Source organism: Cyprinus carpio, unplaced genomic scaffold (assembly GCF_018340385.1).
Source record: "Cyprinus carpio isolate SPL01 unplaced genomic scaffold, ASM1834038v1 S000000094, whole genome shotgun sequence".
NCBI lineage: Eukaryota > Metazoa > Chordata > Actinopteri > Cypriniformes > Cyprinidae > Cyprinus > Cyprinus carpio.
In genome coordinates, this window is record NW_024872846.1 from 3239 (window position 1) to 23781 (window position 20543).

The following is a 20543-nucleotide window of genomic DNA, read 5'->3' on the forward strand; positions in this document are numbered from 1 at the left end:
TGTTGTGTGGGCCAGACTTGGGCCAAATGTCATGAGCCGGTCTTGAAATGGGTTACGGCAAGTGTTGTGTGGGCCAGACTTGGGCCAAATGTCATGAGCCGGGTTTGAAATAGGTTACGGCAAGTGTTGTGTGGGCCAGACTTGGGCCAAATGTCATGAGCCGGGCTTGAAATAGGTTACGGCAAGTGTTATGTGGGCCAGACTTGAGCCGAAATGGGTTTTGGCAAGTCCTGTGTGGGCCAGACATGGAAAAAATGCCACAAGCTGACTGTTTAAAATAGCAAAAATATGCCAAGCTCTTAACAGACAAAGGGATAGGCTATACTAAAAGATCCGTCTTATCACAAAAACAAAATAAGCCTCCACAGCCGACTTGAGCTTCTTACCTTAAGCGGTGAGACTGCTTAATTCATCTTCAGCAGTCAATCATAAACCTTGTTAACACAAACTGAAATTCATTATTATTATTATTCATTAAAATTTAATTTTCTTGCATATATTGTAAATATTCTGATTCACATGTCAACAATGTTAATTGATTATATTTTGTTTATTGTTCTTGTTTAGAAAAATTGCTCAATGTAGGCCTATTATTTGGCACTTTTTAATATCCCACAATGGTGCCTTCAATTGAATACTGATTAAGTAGGATTACAATTTAATTGAAAATCGTGAATCATCAGTGTTGGGGAAAGTTACTTTTAAAAATAATGCATTACAATATTGCGTTACTCCCCAAAAAAAGTAACTAATTACGTTACTTAGTTACTTTTTATGGAAAGTAATGCATTACGTTACTTTTGCGTTACTTTTTAAATATGAGCAGGGCTTGATTGTTTTTAATATAAGAAGTTCTATTTATAGCAAATGTTAAAGCCTTTTCACACCAAGAAGAGTGATGAATAAACCTCAGGCTGAAGGAAAAGTAAATTCACGTCTGTACAGTAGCACACAGGAGAAGGTTCAACACTCTTCAGCAATAAAAAAAAAACAATGTGCAATGTAAGCACAACTGTTAGTTTATCTAAAGTCATTTTTGCTCATTAGTATGGTTGAACTGGATTATCAAAGGTCAGCAGCAAAGACACTAGTTAATAAAATGGGAATAGATACATTTGTGTTATTTAATATATTTAGTTATTGCAGTTTTGTGTCATATTCTAAGTTTGCATTTCACTGTTTTAATTAATTTTGATGAATACTAACTCTAAATTTTTTGTGAGTAGGATGAATTAATGCACATTCACATTTAGTCTAGAACTACATTATGTTCACACAGCGCACACAACGCTTCTGTACTTCTGATTTCGCCCAATATGGGGACAGGAGATTTGTCAGTCAATAAATGGAAAAACAAAGAAACTGGCGTTACTTTTTTGAAAAAGTAACTCAGATATTTTCTTGTAAATTAAAAAGTAATGCGTTACTTTACTAGTTACTTGAAAAAAAGTAATATGATTACGTAACTCGAGTTACTTGTAATGCGTTACCCCCAACACTGTGAATCATTTAACTTGTTGAAATACTTAGACAACCTCGCATGTGGTACGGTGAATCTTCACTCAAAAATCAACACCTGGCAATGTGCACGGCCCAGGACCAGTTACCAATTTTGAGTGATATCAGTGAGGTGGTGCTTACACAGAGCCCAAATAAGGACCCACCCAGCCACAGCCTGTTTACACTGCTAAATGTTTCTACTGCAATCACTAAAACTACAGAGCAGCTTTTCCCCCCAAAGCTCCAATGAATAATTTATTTATGCCTATGTCTGCTACTTAGCAGAAGGGGAGTTACAAACTCTATTTCACTTTACAACCTGATTTAATTATTGCTATTATTAGGTGAAGGCAAGAATTGTGTGTAGGCCAGAGGTGGCCGAGTGTTTTTAAAAAAAAAAAAAAAAAAAAAAAAAAAAAAAAAAAATAAAAAAAATATCTAACATATATATATATATATATATATATATATATATATATATATATATATATATATATATATATATATATATATACACATATATATTTGCACCCTGTGTATGTGTGGTTGATTGTATTTTTCTTACAACACCCCTTTCAGATTAGCTAACTTGGGACAGTTTTTATTATTTATTATTACTTATCGTGTGAAATTGTTTGGCGCTAGAGAGAACATGTTATTTATAGATAGATAAATAAAGTGTGTGTTTGTCACTGAAATAAAAAAAGAACTGTGAAATATAAAACTATAAGAAGGTAAGTGTCAGCCATAGACTGTAAAGCAGCGGCAATCCACCTGTCACTCAAGTGGCCACGCCCTTAATTATGCAGAACTTTAAGGCTTAATATAATTTAAACGGATGAGTTATAAAAAAAAATTCACCCCCCTCACAGTTGTCATCAAGGGCAAAAGTAGCTATATAGACCAAAATTACAGTTTTAGTCACTTCCTTGTTGGCTTCACGAGAAAGAGCGCGAGGTTGCCGCTCGGTGTCAGCTACAGCAGGCATGACACTGCAACGGTACGTGCATGCGCATTTGCGCGTGTATTCGCGGGCGCGCTCTCTGCTTCGCGGTTAAAAAGTCCGGTGGTCTCTGCAGTCGAGCTTTGAGCTTACTGGTAAGTAATTATTTATACTGTTAAAAAACATTTAACTGTACAATACAAATTGTAATGAGATACTAAGAGTGTTGGTTTGCTAGTAGACGTTAGAAGCACGACTGAAATGATATTTAGGTATGTTAGCTGACTCAAATAAGCTAACGGAGCTAAAGTTAAGCTAGGTAAAATTAGCGCCAGATGCCATTTTAGGACACTGAAGTTGTGTTGAACCGACATGTGCAGATTTATTTAGATATGTTTTTTGTGCACTGCAAACAGGCATACATTCTGGATTAATTATAATAATAACAATCTAATAAACGTTTAAAGAGCGATAAATATCTTAGATTTTCACCACTTTTATAGTAATCTGAATGGTTTTTACACTAGCCTGATTGTTAGATACTTTCTATGGCTATTTTATTATTCTGATTTGTGGAGTGATAAAGAGAGATTTCTAAAATACCCTTTGTAAAAATCAATGACTATAACATGAAAAAAAATAAAAAAAGAGTTAAACCTGGTTCAGTAAATGCAAGTTAACATTGTGCATGTTAGTCTCATCAAATTTTCAGAAAACTCGTAATATAACAAATCATTATCTCAATGCAAGTAACTGTTAATATTTATTAATTTGGGAAATTTCATTGTGATATCTATTAGTTAAAGTTAAGTAAGTTTACTAGATTCTTGTTAATTGCTGTAGCAACATGCCGTTTATTGGGCACATATAAACAGGTTTTCTTGCAGATCATTTAATATGTGCCATATGCATGTGCATAGAAGAATTATAAATTATTCATAACTGTAATGGACGCTGCACGTTAAATAAGCCTAAGAAGTAACTAAAAGTACAATATAGATGCTGACTGTTAATGTTAACTAATAGGCTATCTACCTTTGTTCTGTGTGTCCCCACCTCTGTCTCTCTCTGTACAGATTAGATCCACAGGAAAATTTCTGAAGGGTTGAACTGAAGAAACAGGTGACATGGACTATTACAAGCATAGCAATTTAAGGAGGAAGGCTAGGAAAAGAGTGGATAATTTAATGCAAAAAATAGTCACTCTGCCATCTGGTAAAGAAGGCGAGAGCATTAACCAGCATCTTGAAAGTCACATTGATGAGCCTGAGCTTAATAGGGAAGGATGTCAACAAGACATGCGAGAACCCCTTGATAGCCTGATTGAAGAGATTGTGCTCAATAGGGAAGGATGTCTTGATATGGAAGACAGCATTGGCTGTAGTGGTTCTAGCAGTGTGAAGAGCGACCATGAAATTTTATTGGGCAGCTTAGGTGACTGGGCAGTTAGATTTGGGGTGTCTTTGGTGGCTCTGTCAGCCTTACTGTCAATTCTTAGGATATACTTTCCCTTCCTGCCAAAGGATGGAAGGTCACTGCTTAAAACAAAGACAGACTACAAAGTGGAGATGCTTGCTGGTGGCTCATTTCACTATTTTGGTATAGTGAATGTTGTCCAAAGAAAGTTCACCAGGTTATTATCCTCTTTTCCAGAAGGCTATGAATTTCTTTTACAGCTAAATTTTGATGGATTACCTCTTTTTAAAAGCTCATCCATTCAGTTTTGGCCCATTCTGGGTAAATTACCAAGACTCTCCAAAAAGCCTTTTGTGATAGCATTGTTTTGTGGGACAGCAAAGCCCAAAACACTGTCTGACTATCTAAAACATTTAGTTCAAGAGCTGAAAAGCATCAGTACTGGCTTTGTTTGTCAGGGCAAAACATTTCTCTTGAAAGTTTGTTCTGTTATTTGTGATGCACCAGCAAGGGCATTTATCAAAGGTATCAAGTCCCACACTGGATATTATGGCTGTGATAAGTGCTTACAAAGAGGAATATACACAAATCACCGTATGACATTTCCTGAGCTCACTGCTGCATGTAGAACAGATGAATCCTTTAGATTAGAAGCAAATGAAGATCACCACCTTACTCATTGTCCTCTGGTAGATACTGGAGTTGATATGGTTGCTGGTTTTCCCCATGATTACATGCACTTAGTGTGTTTGGGTGTTATGAGGAGACTTCTTGAACTGTGGGTTGGCACTGCTGGCTCTTTGCGCACCAGAATTTCGTCTTTGCAAGCATCCTTAATCTCTGATAAACTTTTGGCATTAGCACATCATATTCCATCTGAATTTGCAAGGAAACCTCGGGCACTCAATGAGAGACTGAGGTGGAAAGCAACAGAACTGCGCCAATTTTTGCTGTTCACTGGTCCTATAGTTTTGAAAGGTGTCTTGCTGCCTCAAGTGTATGATAACTTCATGCTTCTTTCTGTTGCTATCTATATTTTGGTTAGCCCGCAGTATTGTTTACAATTGAACCACTTGGCTCATCATTTTCTTGTCTCATTTGTGGAGCATTATGGCTTGCTATATGGTAAAGACCAAGTAGTGTACAACATTCATGGGTTAGTGCATCTTGCTGGTGATGTGAAGGTACATGGCCATTTAGATGGTATCTCTGGCTTCCCTTATGAGAACTTATTGGGTGAACTTAAGAGAATGATAAGGAAAGCTCACAATCCTCTACCACAGGTTATACGCAGGTTATCTGAACATGAACAGAGGGGCTGTGATTTTGATTCACCCATTGAGCAGGAACCCTTTTTAAAATCTCCACATCATGATGGGCCAGTACCAGAGGGCCTTTTGGAAAATGTCAGTCAGTTCAAGCAGTTGACAGCCGATGGTGTCATTCTAAAAACATCAAGTAAAGATGACTGCATTGTCATTGACGGGAACGTTGTTTCTGTGCAAAACATAGTTAGTCATGAAGACAAAGTGTATGCCATGTACCAGGAGTATAGAGTCAAAGAAGCACTTTACAGTTACCCACTCGACTCAAAGGAACTGGGAATATACATCGTCTCTCATTTGTCTCCTGTGATGCACTGTGTAGAGATGGTTAAGCCTGTGCAAAAGTGTGTGCGGTTGCCCTTGGGAGACAAGTTTGCAGTGTTCCCTCTTCCTCACACAGATTAATCTGAAGCACTTGTCTAGTCTTTGTACAAAGTTTATTATAGTTGATCGTTGTAGCATCCTTTTATTTATCATATCTTTAGAGTTTTACTGGCTAATCAGTTTACTTTTTTATCAGGAGATGTTTCTCATTGTTATTTTTGAATCTACTAATGAAGTGGAAGTAGTCCCTGACATTTGGGTGAAAAATAACACCTGTTTGTGGCCACCGTACAAACGTGAAGAAAAACCGTAAAAGCAGTGAAATCACAGGAACCACCTGGAGCACGTTGGATTCCCTACAAAGTACGCATCATATTAAGCAAAGGTAGAAAGAAGACAATATTTTACTTACACTTTCTGTATATGAAGAGTTCAGATGCAAAAGCCTCTAAATGCCATCTGAAATTTTCTTCTAGAATGATCATTTTTATCAAGCTCGTATATTTAAGTTCAGTAATTTCACTTAAATGACAATGAAAAATACCTATTAATTGTCATTTAAGTGAAATTACTGAACTTAAATATACGAGCTTGATAAAAATGATCATTCTAGAAGAAAATTTCAGATGGTATTTAGAGGCTTTTGCATCTGAACTCTTCATATAGAATTTAGAGGGCTTTTGTTTTCAAAATTTTATTTTTAAAGTTACATATGAAGAAGCAAGACTCAAACTGCCAGAGGCTGAACGATTCACAGATTTGACAGATTCAGAAGACTCTCCACTCAAACGTAGACGGAGAAGAATGTAAGTAAAAAAGAGGGAGGAATAGACCCGGAATGGAATGAGCAAAACTCATTTTACAGCCTTCCATAATTTTTTGTTTCTTATTTAACCTTAAATGCAGGAAGAAGAATGTAGTCCTTGAAGAGGAAGACAGTGAAAGTGAGAGGCAGCAAGCATCCACACTACCCAGCCCTCCCGAAATGGCTTCTGCAAAGAAGCGGCCTTATTCACTCTCCCTGCTTTCACAGTGTAAGAACGCTAATGTCAATTTTAGTGTCATATTTTCATTGTTGGCATGGTTTGAATTTTAACACAGCTTCTCCTACAGCGTCTCCTACAGCCGTCAACGTAGGAAGCTCAGGCAATGAAAGGACTGCTGTCAGTGAATGTGAGTCTGACATTTTTCATGACTAGACTGGAGTAAACAAATGTAAATCAATTGATCTAACAAAATGACATACCTTCTAATTCACCGTCCTGCAAATAAAATACAATCAACCCTTTACACTGAATGTCATTCAAATGCAATTGTGAAAATACCTGAAAGCCCAGAGATGTGCCCAAAAATTACAATTGAATGATCAAGATAAATTAATCATAAGATGATGACACCTTGAGCCCCCGCCAAACACGTAGACTGCTATTCTATGGGACACACTGCAATCAGGCCAATACATTTTGAGAGATATTGTCTTTGTGCAAATCAAGTTTTGTAAGAACAGACAGAAACTTAGGCACTGCACTGCTCTGTAAAATTGAAAACACTTCCAAACATGTGCTTCCTCAGTGTCATATCCACAAATTCCTGTTATTTTTCTCTGTAGTGTGCTCCGAAAGAAGGTGCAACATAACACCTACCCCACTGTCAAGAATGAGAGAGGATGTTGATTGTGAGTAGACATACAGAATTGATTGTATCTTTCTCTTACATTCCTTACTTCTGGCAGCTTACTCCTCTTTCTGTTACTATAGCTCTCAGTGGAGGAAACACCACACCATCCCAGGTCAGAACTGACCATTCCGGCATATGTGAGTAAATGTTGCATTCAGTTGAAGTTGACAATATGAACATTCAAAAGCTATTTGCATCAAAAACAAAAGTTGAAAATGAAAATGTATGTGAAGAGCCTTCTACAGCTTTACCTGGAACCTACCTGAAAGTTATGTTTTCAGGTAAAACCCTGCAGAGTAAATTTTGTTTACCATTCACATGTGAAAGACTGAATTAAGGGATTAACTGTTTGTGTCTAAACTAGTTACTTCTTCAGATATATACTTTATTACAGTAGATGTGACTTGAAGAAATTAACAACTCACTCAATTTGAGATTTTGTTTGGCCCCTTTCACTTATAGCCAGAAATGTTTAGGATAGAAATGAAGAAATCATCTCAGAAATGCCTAATCATCTTTACAAAATCTATCTCCAAATATTTGCAAAATAATAATAATAATACTTATTCTTATATTTCCCCTGTAAAAGGCATACCTGAAATAGTTTCGGTGTCATATGACAATCAAACAATGTCAGAGAACAATATATCACAAATAAAAGACCTGAAAAAACTGGGTTCTACTTGTCAATTCAGACTAATAAATTAAATCAAAGTTTCTCCTGAACAGCATGTATGCTGTCTTGAATAGCTGGTGGCGTTTTGAACGCATGGTTCAAAATGAAGTAGACTTGCATGGATAAATCTCCAAGACAAATTTGTTCTTAAAACTAAAATGTGCAATTATTCATGTTTTCATTGTAGTTATCTACAGACAGAAACGAGCCTTCGCCTTTTGAAAGTGTTGTACATTTTGAAATGTGAATTTTGATGTTTTGGTCTCTTGTTTGCAGTGATTAATAGAAGAACCACAGCTACACCAACTCGTGCCCAAAATGCAGACTTCAGTGAATGTGAGAGACACTACCCTTGCATGGCCATCCTAAATTTTGTGAGCGTAGTGTTTGCTATTAGACAGTCTTTAAAGCATCCAATGAAAATGTACAGAGCCTTTGCAGAGTTGGACTAATGCAATTACAATGCCATGTTTTTTTTAGAAATAACTTTCCATTAAAGGAAAGTAAAAAATATCTTTGTGTATGCTGTCAATTATAATTCTTAAAAAGAAAGAAAATTGGAATCAGCAGGTCAGACCTGAAAAAATTATAAGCCAGGAAAAATGCAATCGATGAATCTTCTATTAAAAGACTTAGGAGTTGTATTTTTCCACATCATTATTCCACAAGTGAAATGAAATTGGCAGGCTAGAAACATAAAGTTATAGTTTTTTTAATGCATATACTTCAACTAAATAGACTGTATCTTCTGATCACTGTTTTAGCTGTGATACGAACCATCCTGACCAATCAAGAAGTCATCAAAGATCAGATGGGCATTTTGGTGAAGCTAGTTCATCAGTTAAAGGGAACTGCAGAAGAGAGCCCATCTCTACCACCGGAAACACTTCCGGTTGCAACCCTTCAAGAGCTTCTGGTTTTGGAGGGACAGCTGCTTGATCAAGAATTCAAGAAAACTCTGGTAATGTATATTGGTACAATACCATTATAAGAGATTATGTATAAGGTAATTCAATCCAATACGATTATCTCTCTCACAAAGAACCATAAATGACAGCAGACATGTTTTTTTTAACTATCCTTCATTGGAAAAATCTCTTTAGTAAATTAAATTAAATTAAATTTATGCATTTATCAGACACTTTTATCCAAAGCGACATACAGTCGTGGCCAAAAGTTTTGAGAATTACATAAATATTGGAAATTGGAAAAGTTGCTGCTTAAGTTTTTATAATAGCAATTTGCATATACTCCAGAATGTTATGAAGAGTGATCAGATGAATTGCATAGTCCTTCTTTGCCATGAAAATTTACTTAATCCCAAAAAAAACCTTTCCACTGCATTTCATTGCTGTCATTAAAGGACCTGCTGAGATCATTTCAGTAATCATCTTGTTAACTCAGGTGAGAATGTTGACGAGCACAAGGCTGGAGATCATTATGTCAGGCTGATTGGGTTAGAATGGCAGACTTGACATGTTAAAAGGAGGGTGATGCTTGAAATCATTGTTCTTCCATTGTTAACCATGGTGACCTGCAAAGAAATGCGTGCAGCCATCATTGCGGTGCAAAAAAATGGCTTCACAGGCAAGGATATTGTGGCTACTAAGATTGCACCTAAATCAACAATTTATAGGTTCATCAAGAACTTCAAGGAAAGAGGTTCAATTCTTGTAAAGAAGGCTTCAGGGCATCCAAGAAAGTCCAGCAAGCGCCAGGATCGTCTCCTAAAGAGGATTCAGCTGCGGGATCGGAGTGCCACCAGTGCAGAGCTTGCTCAGGAATGGCAGCAGGCAGGTGTGAGTGCATCTGCACGCACAGTGAGGCGAAGACTTTTGGAAGATGGCCTGGTGTCAAGAAGGGCAGCAAAGAAGCCACTTCTCTCCCAAAAAAAACATCAGGGACAGATTGATCTTCTGCAGAATGTATAGTGAATGGACTGCTGAGGACTGGGGCAAAGTCATATTCTCCGATGAAGCCCCTTTCCGATTGTTTGGGGCATCTGGAAAAAGGCTTGTCCGGAGAAGAAAAGGTGAGCACTACCATCAGTCCTGTGTCATGCCAACAGTAAAGCATCCTGACACCATTCATGTGTGGGGTTGCTTCTCATCCAAGGGAGTGGGCTCACTCACAATTCTGCCCAAAAACACAGCCATGAATAAAGAATGGTACCAAAACACCCTCCAACAGCAACTTCTTTCCAACAACCCAACAACAGTTTGGTGAAGAACAATGCATTTTCCAGCACGATGGAGCACCGTGCCATAAGGCAAAAGTGATAACTAAGTGGCTCGGGGACCAGAATGTTGAAATTTTGGGTCCATGGCCTGGAAACTCCCCAGATCTTAATCCCATTGAGAACTTGTGGTCAATCCTCAAGAGGCGGGTGGACAAACAAAAACCCACTAATTCTGACAAACTCCAAGAAGTTATTATGAAAGAATGGGTTGCTATCAGTCATGATTTGGCCCAGAAGTTGATTGAGAGCATGCCCTGTCGAATTGCAGAGGTCCTGAAAAAGAAGGGCCAACACTGCAAATACTGACTCTTTGCATAAATGTCATGTAATTGTCGATAAAAGCCTTTGAAACGTATGAAGTGCTTGTAATTATATTTCAGTACATCACAGAAACAACTAAAACACAGATCTAAAAGCAGTTTAGCAGCAAACTTTTTAAAAACTAATATTTATGTAATTCTCAAAACTTTTGGCCATCAATTTTGGTCATCAATTTGACTATCAATTTTTACCTATCATGTGTTCCCGGGGATCGAACCCCTATCCTTGCACTTGATAACGCAATGCTCTACCACTTGAGCTACAGGAGCTCTAAGCACTAGTAGAATCCCCATTAGCAATGGCTTCTCTGACTGTGGTTCCAATCAACTGTACATTATAAAACACTGACTATTAAATAAACTCTAAATGAAAATTAACTGCAGATTAACAGTGCTCAGTGTTTCCCACAGAATTACAGTATTACTGTGGTGAGGGGTTATTTATTTATAACAAAATAGGCAACAAAGTGGCTCAATCTAAAATGACTATGATACGATTTCAAGAATCAATGGTTTTTTTTATGCACTGAAATGTGGTCAGATGTTTGGCTTGGATGCTTCCACTCCAGGTGGAACATATTTTGTCTCTGACAGAGTTTGATTCTACTTGAACGTCTATCTCCTCTGTCATCTAAGTCAAATTAGCTACATGTGACACTTAATGCTTGCTGTCTTTTTTTTCCCCTTGTTTAACAGACGATTACCTTGGCACAAAGAGTAGGTACAGCCGTTAAGGACACTGTTTGGAGAATGATGGGATACCTCTTGACCAATGAACTTGCCAGACAGATGAATTGGAAAGGAGCCAATGGCAAGGCAGCCTTCAAGAACCTTATTCTAAGAGGGATAATCAATGGTGAGTCGCAGTGGTGTAGGTGTTGTTGCCACAGCTTTCACTGACATTTGTGCATTTGTTGGAACTTGCTGCTTACCTCACCCACAAACATGCATACACCTACACCTCTGGCCCTGTTTCAGAAAGCAAGTTCTTAACTCTGAGCCTGTATTGTTTTAGTCTAGATTTCAGAACGTGACTGGTGTGTAAGGGAAAGTGGGGAACAGTTTGTCAGAAGTGACGTAATTCAGCTGCATCACTTTACAGCAGGGGTATTCAATTAGAATACAACAGGTCCAGTTAGAGAAAATTTCCCAAAAGGTCCGGAACATCAAAACGACTAACTTGCGTTATCATTCAGTACCCTAACGTATAGTTGTATCAACATATGTTTTTAGTCAACAACTGACAATATTTCAACAATATTCAGTTTTCACATCAAACTGGAGGGATAAAAATAGGATTCTACTCTAATAATAACGCTTTCACAGACTGTTGTTGGATATAGGTTATCCTGGCCATAAAATGTGTACAAAAACATAAATATTGCTCAACATTTAGCATGACTTTATTATATAAATTTGCCTTCTAACTCCCCACACCCAATGCAGTGTCCCTGTGTCATATGTTCATTTGCACTCATTAAATAAATACTTTACTCTTACTTTACTTTATTTTGCTCAATCCTGTAATTTAGTTTGCCTGAGACCAGCACCAGAGTAATCCTAAAAGTCAGAGTATTATTTTTCAGAGCCCTATTGCAAGTCTGTGGTTTTTTCAGCTCACACATTCTCACCTTATCAACCCTAACCACTTTGCATGCCTGTCCTGAACGTTGACTGGTAAATGCATATGACATATCTGAGCTTGACAGTGGCATCATATGTATTGTATGTATGTTATATTGACTTTCAGTGTCACATTGCTTTAAAATTACGTACTAGAATCACTGACTATATATACAATATTACTAATGTCTTGTTTCAACTGATGTCAAAAGTTATAAATTCTTTTCTTACTGATAATATTTTACTATAACTTACACAACCAACTATCTCATTTTAGAGGCTGTACGAAGAAACCGACTTACAGCAACATCAACAGATCAAGAAACTGAACTGTGGATTAAAAGGTGGCTCCATCTTGCTGGAGACAGAGATGGAGGACGCCGTGCCAGGCAGCGAACTGATAACTGATGTAACTGAGACAGTCTACTTGTTAGGAACAATGCTATAGTTCAGCATACTTTCAGCTACATACTTTAATTGTTGTGACAAATTTAAAGTTTAATTTGTTTTGTTAACTTTGTTCAATGTGGCTTAGTTTTATTCTGTTTTCAGCCATTATAATGGGTGTTTTTTGCATTGTGTTAGAGTGGAGCAACCATCAAAAAATATATTTAACGCTAGGCAGAGGTGCTGTCATTTCGTGAACACAAGTTGATTGTAACAGAGGACATTAAACACTATTTTTTCCCAAAACTTACAAGGGGGAATGCAAACGTTGTTCCACAGGAGCTCACGGACTGCAGATGTGCCCACAGGCATTTTTTGTTTATTGGCCCATTCAGAAAATCTAACATTTTCTATTTAGCTCACTGTTCTTTAATTTTAATAAATGGAAATGAATAACAAAAGCAGTCATTGTTTTTTACTAGAACTGCTCTATTACAAGGTGGATTGAGGATCAGGAAGAGGTTTGAACGTTGTGAGATGGTAATTCAAAATAGTTTTTGGTCCTTACCTGATTGGACCTGTGGTAACTTGTCCTGGTCTATACATAATTGATGTCCATTTTCTAGGTTCTGAGCTGACACCCAGCATGATTTCCCCTGGCACATGGCTGGTACATAACTGACATACGGCTTGTTAAGGGTGTGATTAATTCCTCTGGCCCATACCTGGCCCGCAGCATAGGTGACGGGATGGTATGGCCCTGATCTGGCACACATCTGGCCCTTTAGATGCCTGACATCTGGCACATTTAAGGGGAAGTCTGGCACACATCTGGCCCATTATATGTCTGACATCTGGCACATTTAAGGGGAAGCTGTGATTAAGTCTTTTGGCCCATACCTGGCCCGCATCTGGCCGGCAACATAGGTGAGAATATGGTATGGCTCTGATCTGGCACACATCTGGCACATTGAAGGTGAAGTGATTAATTCCTTTGGCCCATGTAAGGTGAACATTATGGTACATTTATTTGGCCCAGATTTGGTCCACATCACACCTGACATCTGGCCCATATAGGGTGAAACTGTGGCTGAGATTAGGCAGCCACACTCACCCTGAGTCTACGCCGTAAGTCAAGGCCAAATGTGGGCCATAACAGAATTTCAGATGTGGCCCATATAAGGTGGATTTGTGGCTGAGTTAAGGCAGCCACACTCACCCTGAGTCAACGCCGTCAGTCAAGGCCAAATGTGGGCCATAAGAAAGATGCAAATTTGGGCCGAATATTTATTGATTTGTGGGGGTTATTTATTGAGGAGTGGAGGGGGGGCTTCGCCAGGTTCTGTGGAGGGAGAAACAGAGGGATGGTGAGGCTTAAAGGGTCATGAAACCCTAAACCAAAATTTCTGAGATTTTAACAGAGGTATGTGTGTTGAACACCATTGAAGACAATGTTAGCATCTGTTAGATTTAATAGTAGGGGGGAAATGGTTAAATTTTAGTTTTTATACGCTATTTTCGTCTTCCGGGTTTAAAATCTTCATCCTGTCCACGTCACAGGCTGTGACGTGGCAGAGCACGATAGTACTTTGATGACTCATCGGTGTTTCATAATTATTAACGAGACTGAGTTTTTTATCCAATGAGAAGACACTCTTAATTATTCATGACACCACGTGGATCTTTCCAATGACAGACATGTCAAGCAAGCTGTGATATCGTGCAGTAGATGAGTGAGGCAATCATGGGACGCAAGTGTTTGTTTTCGTGGTGCAAAAGTTCGAATGGGTTGCATATGTTTCCCCACGATGCTGCCAGGGCTAGACTCTGGCGGCGGGCGGTTGGTTGGCCATCAACCACGGACACATCTAGATTATATGTGTGTGTTACGTCCCTCGTTATTTAGATGTTATTTGTCTAGGAATATTATTAGACGTAACAAAAGTTTTGCATGTGTGTGTCAATATAGTAACGAGAATTTGCTATTGGAAAGGAACAGACAACCATCCATAACTGAGTTGAAAGATTTTAATTCTTCAACTACAATAAAGTGAAGTAGTAACAAAGGGGAAAAAAATAATAATAATGGAGAATAATAAAGTAATGAATATTTACAATTAATACAACGTAACGAGAGTAAACAGATCAACAGACAATCTGGGGAAGAGGAAGGAGCAACAAACATTTAGCAGGCACTGCAAACACGTAAGTTACCAAGGGCAACACAAAACACATTCAAGCACAAACAGAGAATTGATCTAACTGCAAGATCACAAAAGCAGCGAGCCCCAAACAATGATCAGTCGCTCAGACTGGTCTCTCAAACAAGAGAACCGTCTTCACAGAGTGTGCAAACTCTTTTCCCAACCCAGAGTCTGTCTCCACCCCCGCCATTGCAGTTAGAGCCATTCATAAACTACCCGGAGACAGGCGATTGGTGGCGCGATCCCAGACGTCAGCATCCTATGTCAGCTGATTGACAGGCGGACTCTCCAATCGAGCTTCACACCTAAAACAAATAAAGTACACAAACATACAGGACAAGCATATGCAGCAACATACGCACAAACAAAAATTACGAAGCGCGCCGTACGTAACAGTGTGCAGCAAACATTTTTTGAGAGAGAGCTTCGAGAATTGGAGAATGGTGGACTTTGGCCTTGTTGACTACCAATGCAAGTTGCATTTTGTGATTGATGTGGTGCCAAGTCCCGAGGATTTTTCTATCCTTTCGGAGGTATGTGTGTCTAAAATTTAAACCTGATCGTTTTACTTGCCTTTTGTTAAATAAGCACACGTTATTAAAATATTTGATATTTCGATAATACCTCAATTGTATGCTTAATTCGTGTAATTAAATATGTAATATATTTAAATATGTTTGGAAAATATGTCTTTGGAAATTAATATGTTTGTATTGTCAGCCTAAACTGTGTTGCGAGATGGCGTGTCAGACCGAACAGCCCGCCAAAAAAGATGCTGCATGTCAAACCCATCCCGACATGAAGCATATGTCAACGCAACATCGCTGGAAACCTGAACGAAGGAGCAAGAGTATGTTGCACACTTTACAGTATTAAACATCAAAAATCGTTAATAGTTTCATAGTTTTTTGATTTAAGTGTATTAGGCACAATGTATTTATTTCATTTAGAAATATCTAATGTCATAGGCACTCAGGTGAAGCAACAGAAAAGGCATGTTGGTTGCAACACTTCCACACCATTCATACCACTAGAGAAAGGTCCTCTTGCAACCTCTACCCCTTGAAAAGGCCCAGAAGAGAGGCTGAGGATTCTGATTGTAGTTTCCAACCAGGAATGACTGACAGCAGCATCTATAATGAGAGGTACTCATAGACTGGTCATGTTTTTTTAATGTACTTCTATTCATCAGACATTCATATTTAATTATTATTAATAATGTTTATTAATATTGCTGTTTGTTGTAGCACTGTAATTGCAACACCACCCCATATAATGAGGAAATTCATTGTTTATGAGGAAAACCTCATGGACCTGTTCAAAAATTGCCCTTCCTGCTCAAGACACTGTGCAATAAAGAGCAGAACAGTGGGTACAGTTCTACATGTGGACCAGACCTGTGTTCATTGTGAACATCACAAACAGTGGGCCAGCCAGCCGTATGTCAAGAACATACCAGCTGGAAATCTGCAGCTTGCTGCTGCTGTGCTCTTTTGTGGCTCATCCTTCTTGCAAGTCACCAAGGTAAGATTTTTTTTTCTCTCCAAAATATGTGGGATTTATATAATAATCATTTTTAACAGTTTTAACTTGTATATTTAAACTGTTTTTCTTTTGGGGTCAGTTTATGCAGGCATTCAACATTCAGGGGATTTGCCACACTACATACCTGAAACACCAAAGGACCTTCCTATTCCCAACAATCAATTGGCAGTGGAAACAGCATCAAAATACTGTGATTGCAGAAGCACTCAAAGGAAGGAATGTAGTTCTGGGTGGGGACATGCGTGCTGACTCACCTGGTATGTGCAGTTATGTTGATAATATGCCATTTCAGTTAGCTATAGAAATGTGCTGTTATAAATTACTACTACAGAGTTTATTTCAAGCACTAAAAATGTATATGTTAATATGACATTGTTTAGGACACAGTGCAAAGTATGGAACATACTCGCTGATGGACCTCAGAGCAAACAAGATCATTGACATTCAGCTCATTCAGGTAAGGTTGTAGGGATTTGTTTATTAGCATTGAATGAGTGGAAAGCAGATCATAAATTTGTCTTTGAACACAATCATGCTTAAAGTTTTTTGAAGAAGGTAGATATGATTTTTCAGAGCAATGAAGTCGGCAACAGTCAGCGTATGGAGAAGGAGGGATCTGAAAGTAGCCTGAGACAGCTAGAGCAGAGAGGAGTAACTGTGCGAAAGACTGTCACTGATAGACATCCTGGTGTGATGAAGTTCCTCAGAGAGAGTAGACCAAGCATTTTGCACAGATATGATGCATGGCACATGGCAAAAGGTTAATAATTTAGTAGTTCTAATATTAGCCATATCTAACTGAGAGTATAAAAACAAGGATTCATAATTATATGTTATGTATGTGTTGTTGCGTCTATCATATCGTATTAATGCTTTTGCATACTCTAGGTGTTGGCAAGAAAATTGATGAGCTTGTAAGGCAGAGAAGCTGCAAAGAGGTTGGCCCCTGGAAAAAAAGCATCGTGAATCACCTTTACTGGTGTGGAGCCTCATCATCATCAGGAAAGGAAATTGTTGCAAAATGGAGATCTGTTGTCAACCATGTACAAGATATCCATGAGCATGAAGGTGAATTCCAAAGATGCCAGCATCCTCCTCTTGTTGGTGACCAGGCAAGACAGTGGCTTAAACCAAGTAAATAACCTTTAACATTTATTGTAGTTTAATTCATTACATTTTGTATAATGTCTAGTGATTTATCAATATATTTTATGTTTTTACTTTTTTATTTTACAATTAGGTACTGCTGCATGTGAAAAGCTCACTCAGGTCATCTTGGCACCCAAGTTGCTGAAAGACCTAGAGAACCTAAGTTCAGACTTCCAGACGTCAGGACTGGAGTCATATCACAGTCTGATTCCTCAGGTTTGCACCAAGAGCGTGGCATTCTCTTTTGTGGGATGCTGTGCCGGTATGTTCTGGTTTTAATTCAAATTAAGTTGAATTGCATTCAAATTTTTCTTACAGTTTACTTTTTTTCTACACACATCTCTGCATCTTAACTGTTCATGCACTACCTGATCTAGTTTTGTTTTAGTTATGGGTTATTGGGTTGTAGGTTTTTATTTTGGATTTGTATGTTAGTGGTTTGTTGTTTGGGCAGTTGATGCGTTGGGAGCGTTTCAGGAAAACGTCTCGGAAAACGCGTTGTTAGATTTTGCTGTATTTGGCTGAGCAGTAGTTTGGGTGGCTCGCCAATGTACTAGATTTCTTTAATACATAAAATAAGTAAGCTTGACTAAAGTTCTTGTGGGGAGAAGAATTTATTGAAGGTAGCAGTGTAGCAGTTCCTCAGCAGTGATGTTAGCATGTCATCCTTCAAACAATCTTAACCCAAGGTACTGTCTGCGAGACCAGACCTTTATACCTGGTAACAAATGTGCTTCAAAACAATACATAACACCCCATGGAGAGCCACTGATAGGGTAACCTTATGATGACCTGACAGGACCTTTCCCATGGAGAGCCCATTCATTGATCTGATGTTGACCTAAGAGGCTAATTATATGGGCCATTTGGTTCACACGTTTGTAAAACAAAAGACAGCTGGCTACAGTTGATTGCAAATACATTGAACTAAAGTTGATTAAAAACCAATAATCTTTCAATCCCCCCTTTGATCATACTTTGATCACACAAATAAAAAAAGAACATACAAAACAGTTATCAGTTAGTCATGTACACATGCTTTATACAGGTTCTTGCTTGCAATACTTTTCAGTAATCTTGAATACAGAATGCTGCATACAGGCTCCATTACTTAAGATGACAGAATAAGAGTTCATGGTGAGGTTTGCATTATCTTGAATGCCTAAGTTCTTTTTTATTTTAATGTTGCGATCTTGTGGAAGTGGCGGATGTTGTGTTCTGTGGATGTTCAGGCATGTTCATCTAGGTGGCCAGTGCAGTTTGGTCCAAGTGTTGGATGTCTTTGTTCATCCTCTGAAACGCTGGGACACCTACAATCACACACAAGAGAAAAGGGAAACAAATCTTTTTTTTCCAAAGAAATAGTTTTTTTTAAACAAAATATGGGCCTAATTACCAAAAAAACTGTCCCTATTTAATGTTGGCAGGACACTACAGTGTTTATCAGTGGTAAAATGTTCATGTCTTCGTCCTCGGGCGACAAGCTAGAGCCTAAAAACCCTAGTCCCGCCATATCTTGGATTCTGAAAAACACTACTGCCATCTATCCCTCATCAATTCACATCAATCCACTCATTGTTTCCCAGTGCCTTAACAAACTGCTGCATCAGATACTAAAAAAGATCCTCAGTTGGTCTTTCCCATCTGTATTCTTGTGACACATCAGTTTTTTGAAATCTTTACCCATTTGTTGGGCACTATACCATGGCCCCCCTTTGGAGGTGCCAAAACTTGATTCTTGGCATTGTGTACTGCCAGGCTGAGTCTTTCATCAGTTTGGACAAGGTCAGTTGTTAGATTTTCATTGGACATGGGCTGACCTATGACATGTTCAAAAAGGCATCGGTGTCCATTTTCCTGTGGTTTCCTTAATGCATTGGTTGTCCTCATGTAGTTTTTTTCATCCCCTTTCTTCCATTAACAATGATGATTGTTTTCCTGGACAATTCAATTTGAATCTGTTTAACTATGAAGAACTGTTTGTGGATTCTTGCTGAAGTGTCTTAATGCCGCTGCATGTTCCACCCCTCTCTCCTTACGGCTTGTTTAGCAGCACTGCCTACTAGGACATCATCTTTGGCTTCAGTTGTTAGGGTTTCTGTGTATGCTTTTCCTGTCTTGTTTGCATACACATGGAGTCCATCCAGTTTTGGATGGATGTTCAGTAGCTGTGGCTGCAGAGAGAGGTTCTTCAGTTTTCCATGCGGCTCCACAGCATTTAGCAGAGTCCCTGTTTTTTTGTTGGCTGTCACTGCTGAAACCTCTTCAAACAGGTTGTCCTGCATCACTTTGATGTCTCAAACTCCTCGGCTTACAAATCACGAATCCAGTTTGTCCATCTTCGTTGCAATGTCTACATCTTCCCTGAGTTTTCTCTCTTTGAGTGTCTCTGATATTCACTTTTTTCATACCCCATTGTCCGGTGGGTTGTATGACAAGGGTTTGGATTGTAAAACTCTGAGATTCGACTTCCTGTGTTCTTTCAATCTTTGCTTGACCATTCAACACTCTGCATAAAGTGTTGTTCAATGCTGTCCCAGTCATCATACCTGCTTTTTAAGAGTTTAGAAACCTCAGGTTTCAGTCCATTCACAAATGTGGTTTTAAGAGGCATGCTAGTGTCTTCACAGAGTTCTTCAATGTTGTTGGTCAAACCAGCATGTTCCATCCAAGTTTGTCTGAATCCGTCTTCAAAAATCTGCAACCTTTTCACACTTCCTCCTGTCTTCTGCCACAAAAGGTAATTTTGGCCCCCCAATTAACCTCTGCAGGTTCAGTTCAAATAAGAGGTTTGAACCGCTTCCCATATCCAGATTCAGTGGTTTTCCCTTGAGATTCACCACATCCTTCTTTCAAACACTTTCTGTAAGTCGTTGTTGGTCATTGTCTCTTAAGTTCACACTTACAATCATCACACTGTCCCAGTGGATGTAAATTGTAGATTTTCTGCAAGCGTTGAAGATATGCCAAACTTTTCCATGGTTGCTTGTACACTGTTTTGATATAATCTAAATATGATTATAAATTTCTTGTTTGTCTTTTACATGCAACTTTTTGGCAGCTGTGGTCTTTGCCAGAACAATTGTTGGTCCCCGCGCACTTAAAAATTACAGATTCTCTTTAAGAGGAAAAAATGTTAAATTTACCATGTTTTCACTTTAAGAAATACATACATTTTAAGTATATTTATTCAAAAATATAGGTTTATTTCACCA

General features: G+C 38.4%; 3 protein-coding genes across 3 annotated transcripts; all 3 read left to right on the forward strand.

Annotated features, from left to right (window-relative positions):
* Positions 1-2410: 2410 nt before the first annotated feature.
* LOC109062656 lies at positions 2411-5807 on the forward strand. Its single transcript, XM_042753828.1, has 2 exons — positions 2411-2598; positions 3520-5807. The coding sequence occupies exon 2, from the start codon at positions 3571-3573 to the stop codon at positions 5587-5589; it is 2019 nt and encodes a 672-aa protein (XP_042609762.1). The 5' UTR covers positions 2411-2598; positions 3520-3570; the 3' UTR covers positions 5590-5807.
* An 11-nt stretch (positions 5808-5818) lies between these two features.
* Positions 5819-12891, forward strand: LOC109102077. Its single transcript, XM_042753829.1, has 10 exons — positions 5819-5871; positions 6215-6314; positions 6415-6542; positions 6622-6681; positions 7118-7183; positions 7266-7322; positions 8138-8197; positions 8626-8822; positions 11117-11276; positions 12321-12891. Coding segments are annotated over exons 2-10 (861 nt in total). The 5' UTR covers positions 5819-5871; positions 6215-6312; the 3' UTR covers positions 12452-12891.
* Positions 12892-15352: 2461 nt separating this feature from the next.
* LOC109095536 lies at positions 15353-16944 on the forward strand. The gene is made up of 6 exons (XM_042753830.1): positions 15353-15484; positions 15603-15779; positions 15882-16158; positions 16259-16436; positions 16560-16636; positions 16753-16944. The coding sequence occupies exons 2-6, from the start codon at positions 15751-15753 to the stop codon at positions 16942-16944; spliced, it is 753 nt and encodes a 250-aa protein (XP_042609764.1). The 5' UTR covers positions 15353-15484; positions 15603-15750.
* The last annotated feature ends 3599 nt before the right edge of the window (positions 16945-20543 follow it).

Coding starts and splice junctions, on each gene's coding strand:
- LOC109062656 (XM_042753828.1), top strand. CDS start 3,571: ATGGACTATTACAAGCATAGCAATTTAAGGAGGAAGGCTAGGAAAAGA.
- LOC109102077 (XM_042753829.1), top strand. Junction 6,543..6,621: donor ACTCTCCCTGCTTTCACAGT/GTAAGAACGCTA, acceptor CTTCTCCTACAG/CGTCTCCTACAGCCGTCAAC. Junction 8,823..11,116: donor AAGAATTCAAGAAAACTCTG/GTAATGTATATT, acceptor CTTGTTTAACAG/ACGATTACCTTGGCACAAAG.
- LOC109095536 (XM_042753830.1), top strand. CDS start 15,751: ATGACTGACAGCAGCATCTATAATGAGAG. Junction 15,780..15,881: donor AGCAGCATCTATAATGAGAG/GTACTCATAGAC, acceptor TGTTTGTTGTAG/CACTGTAATTGCAACACCAC. Junction 16,437..16,559: donor CATGCGTGCTGACTCACCTG/GTATGTGCAGTT, acceptor GACATTGTTTAG/GACACAGTGCAAAGTATGGA.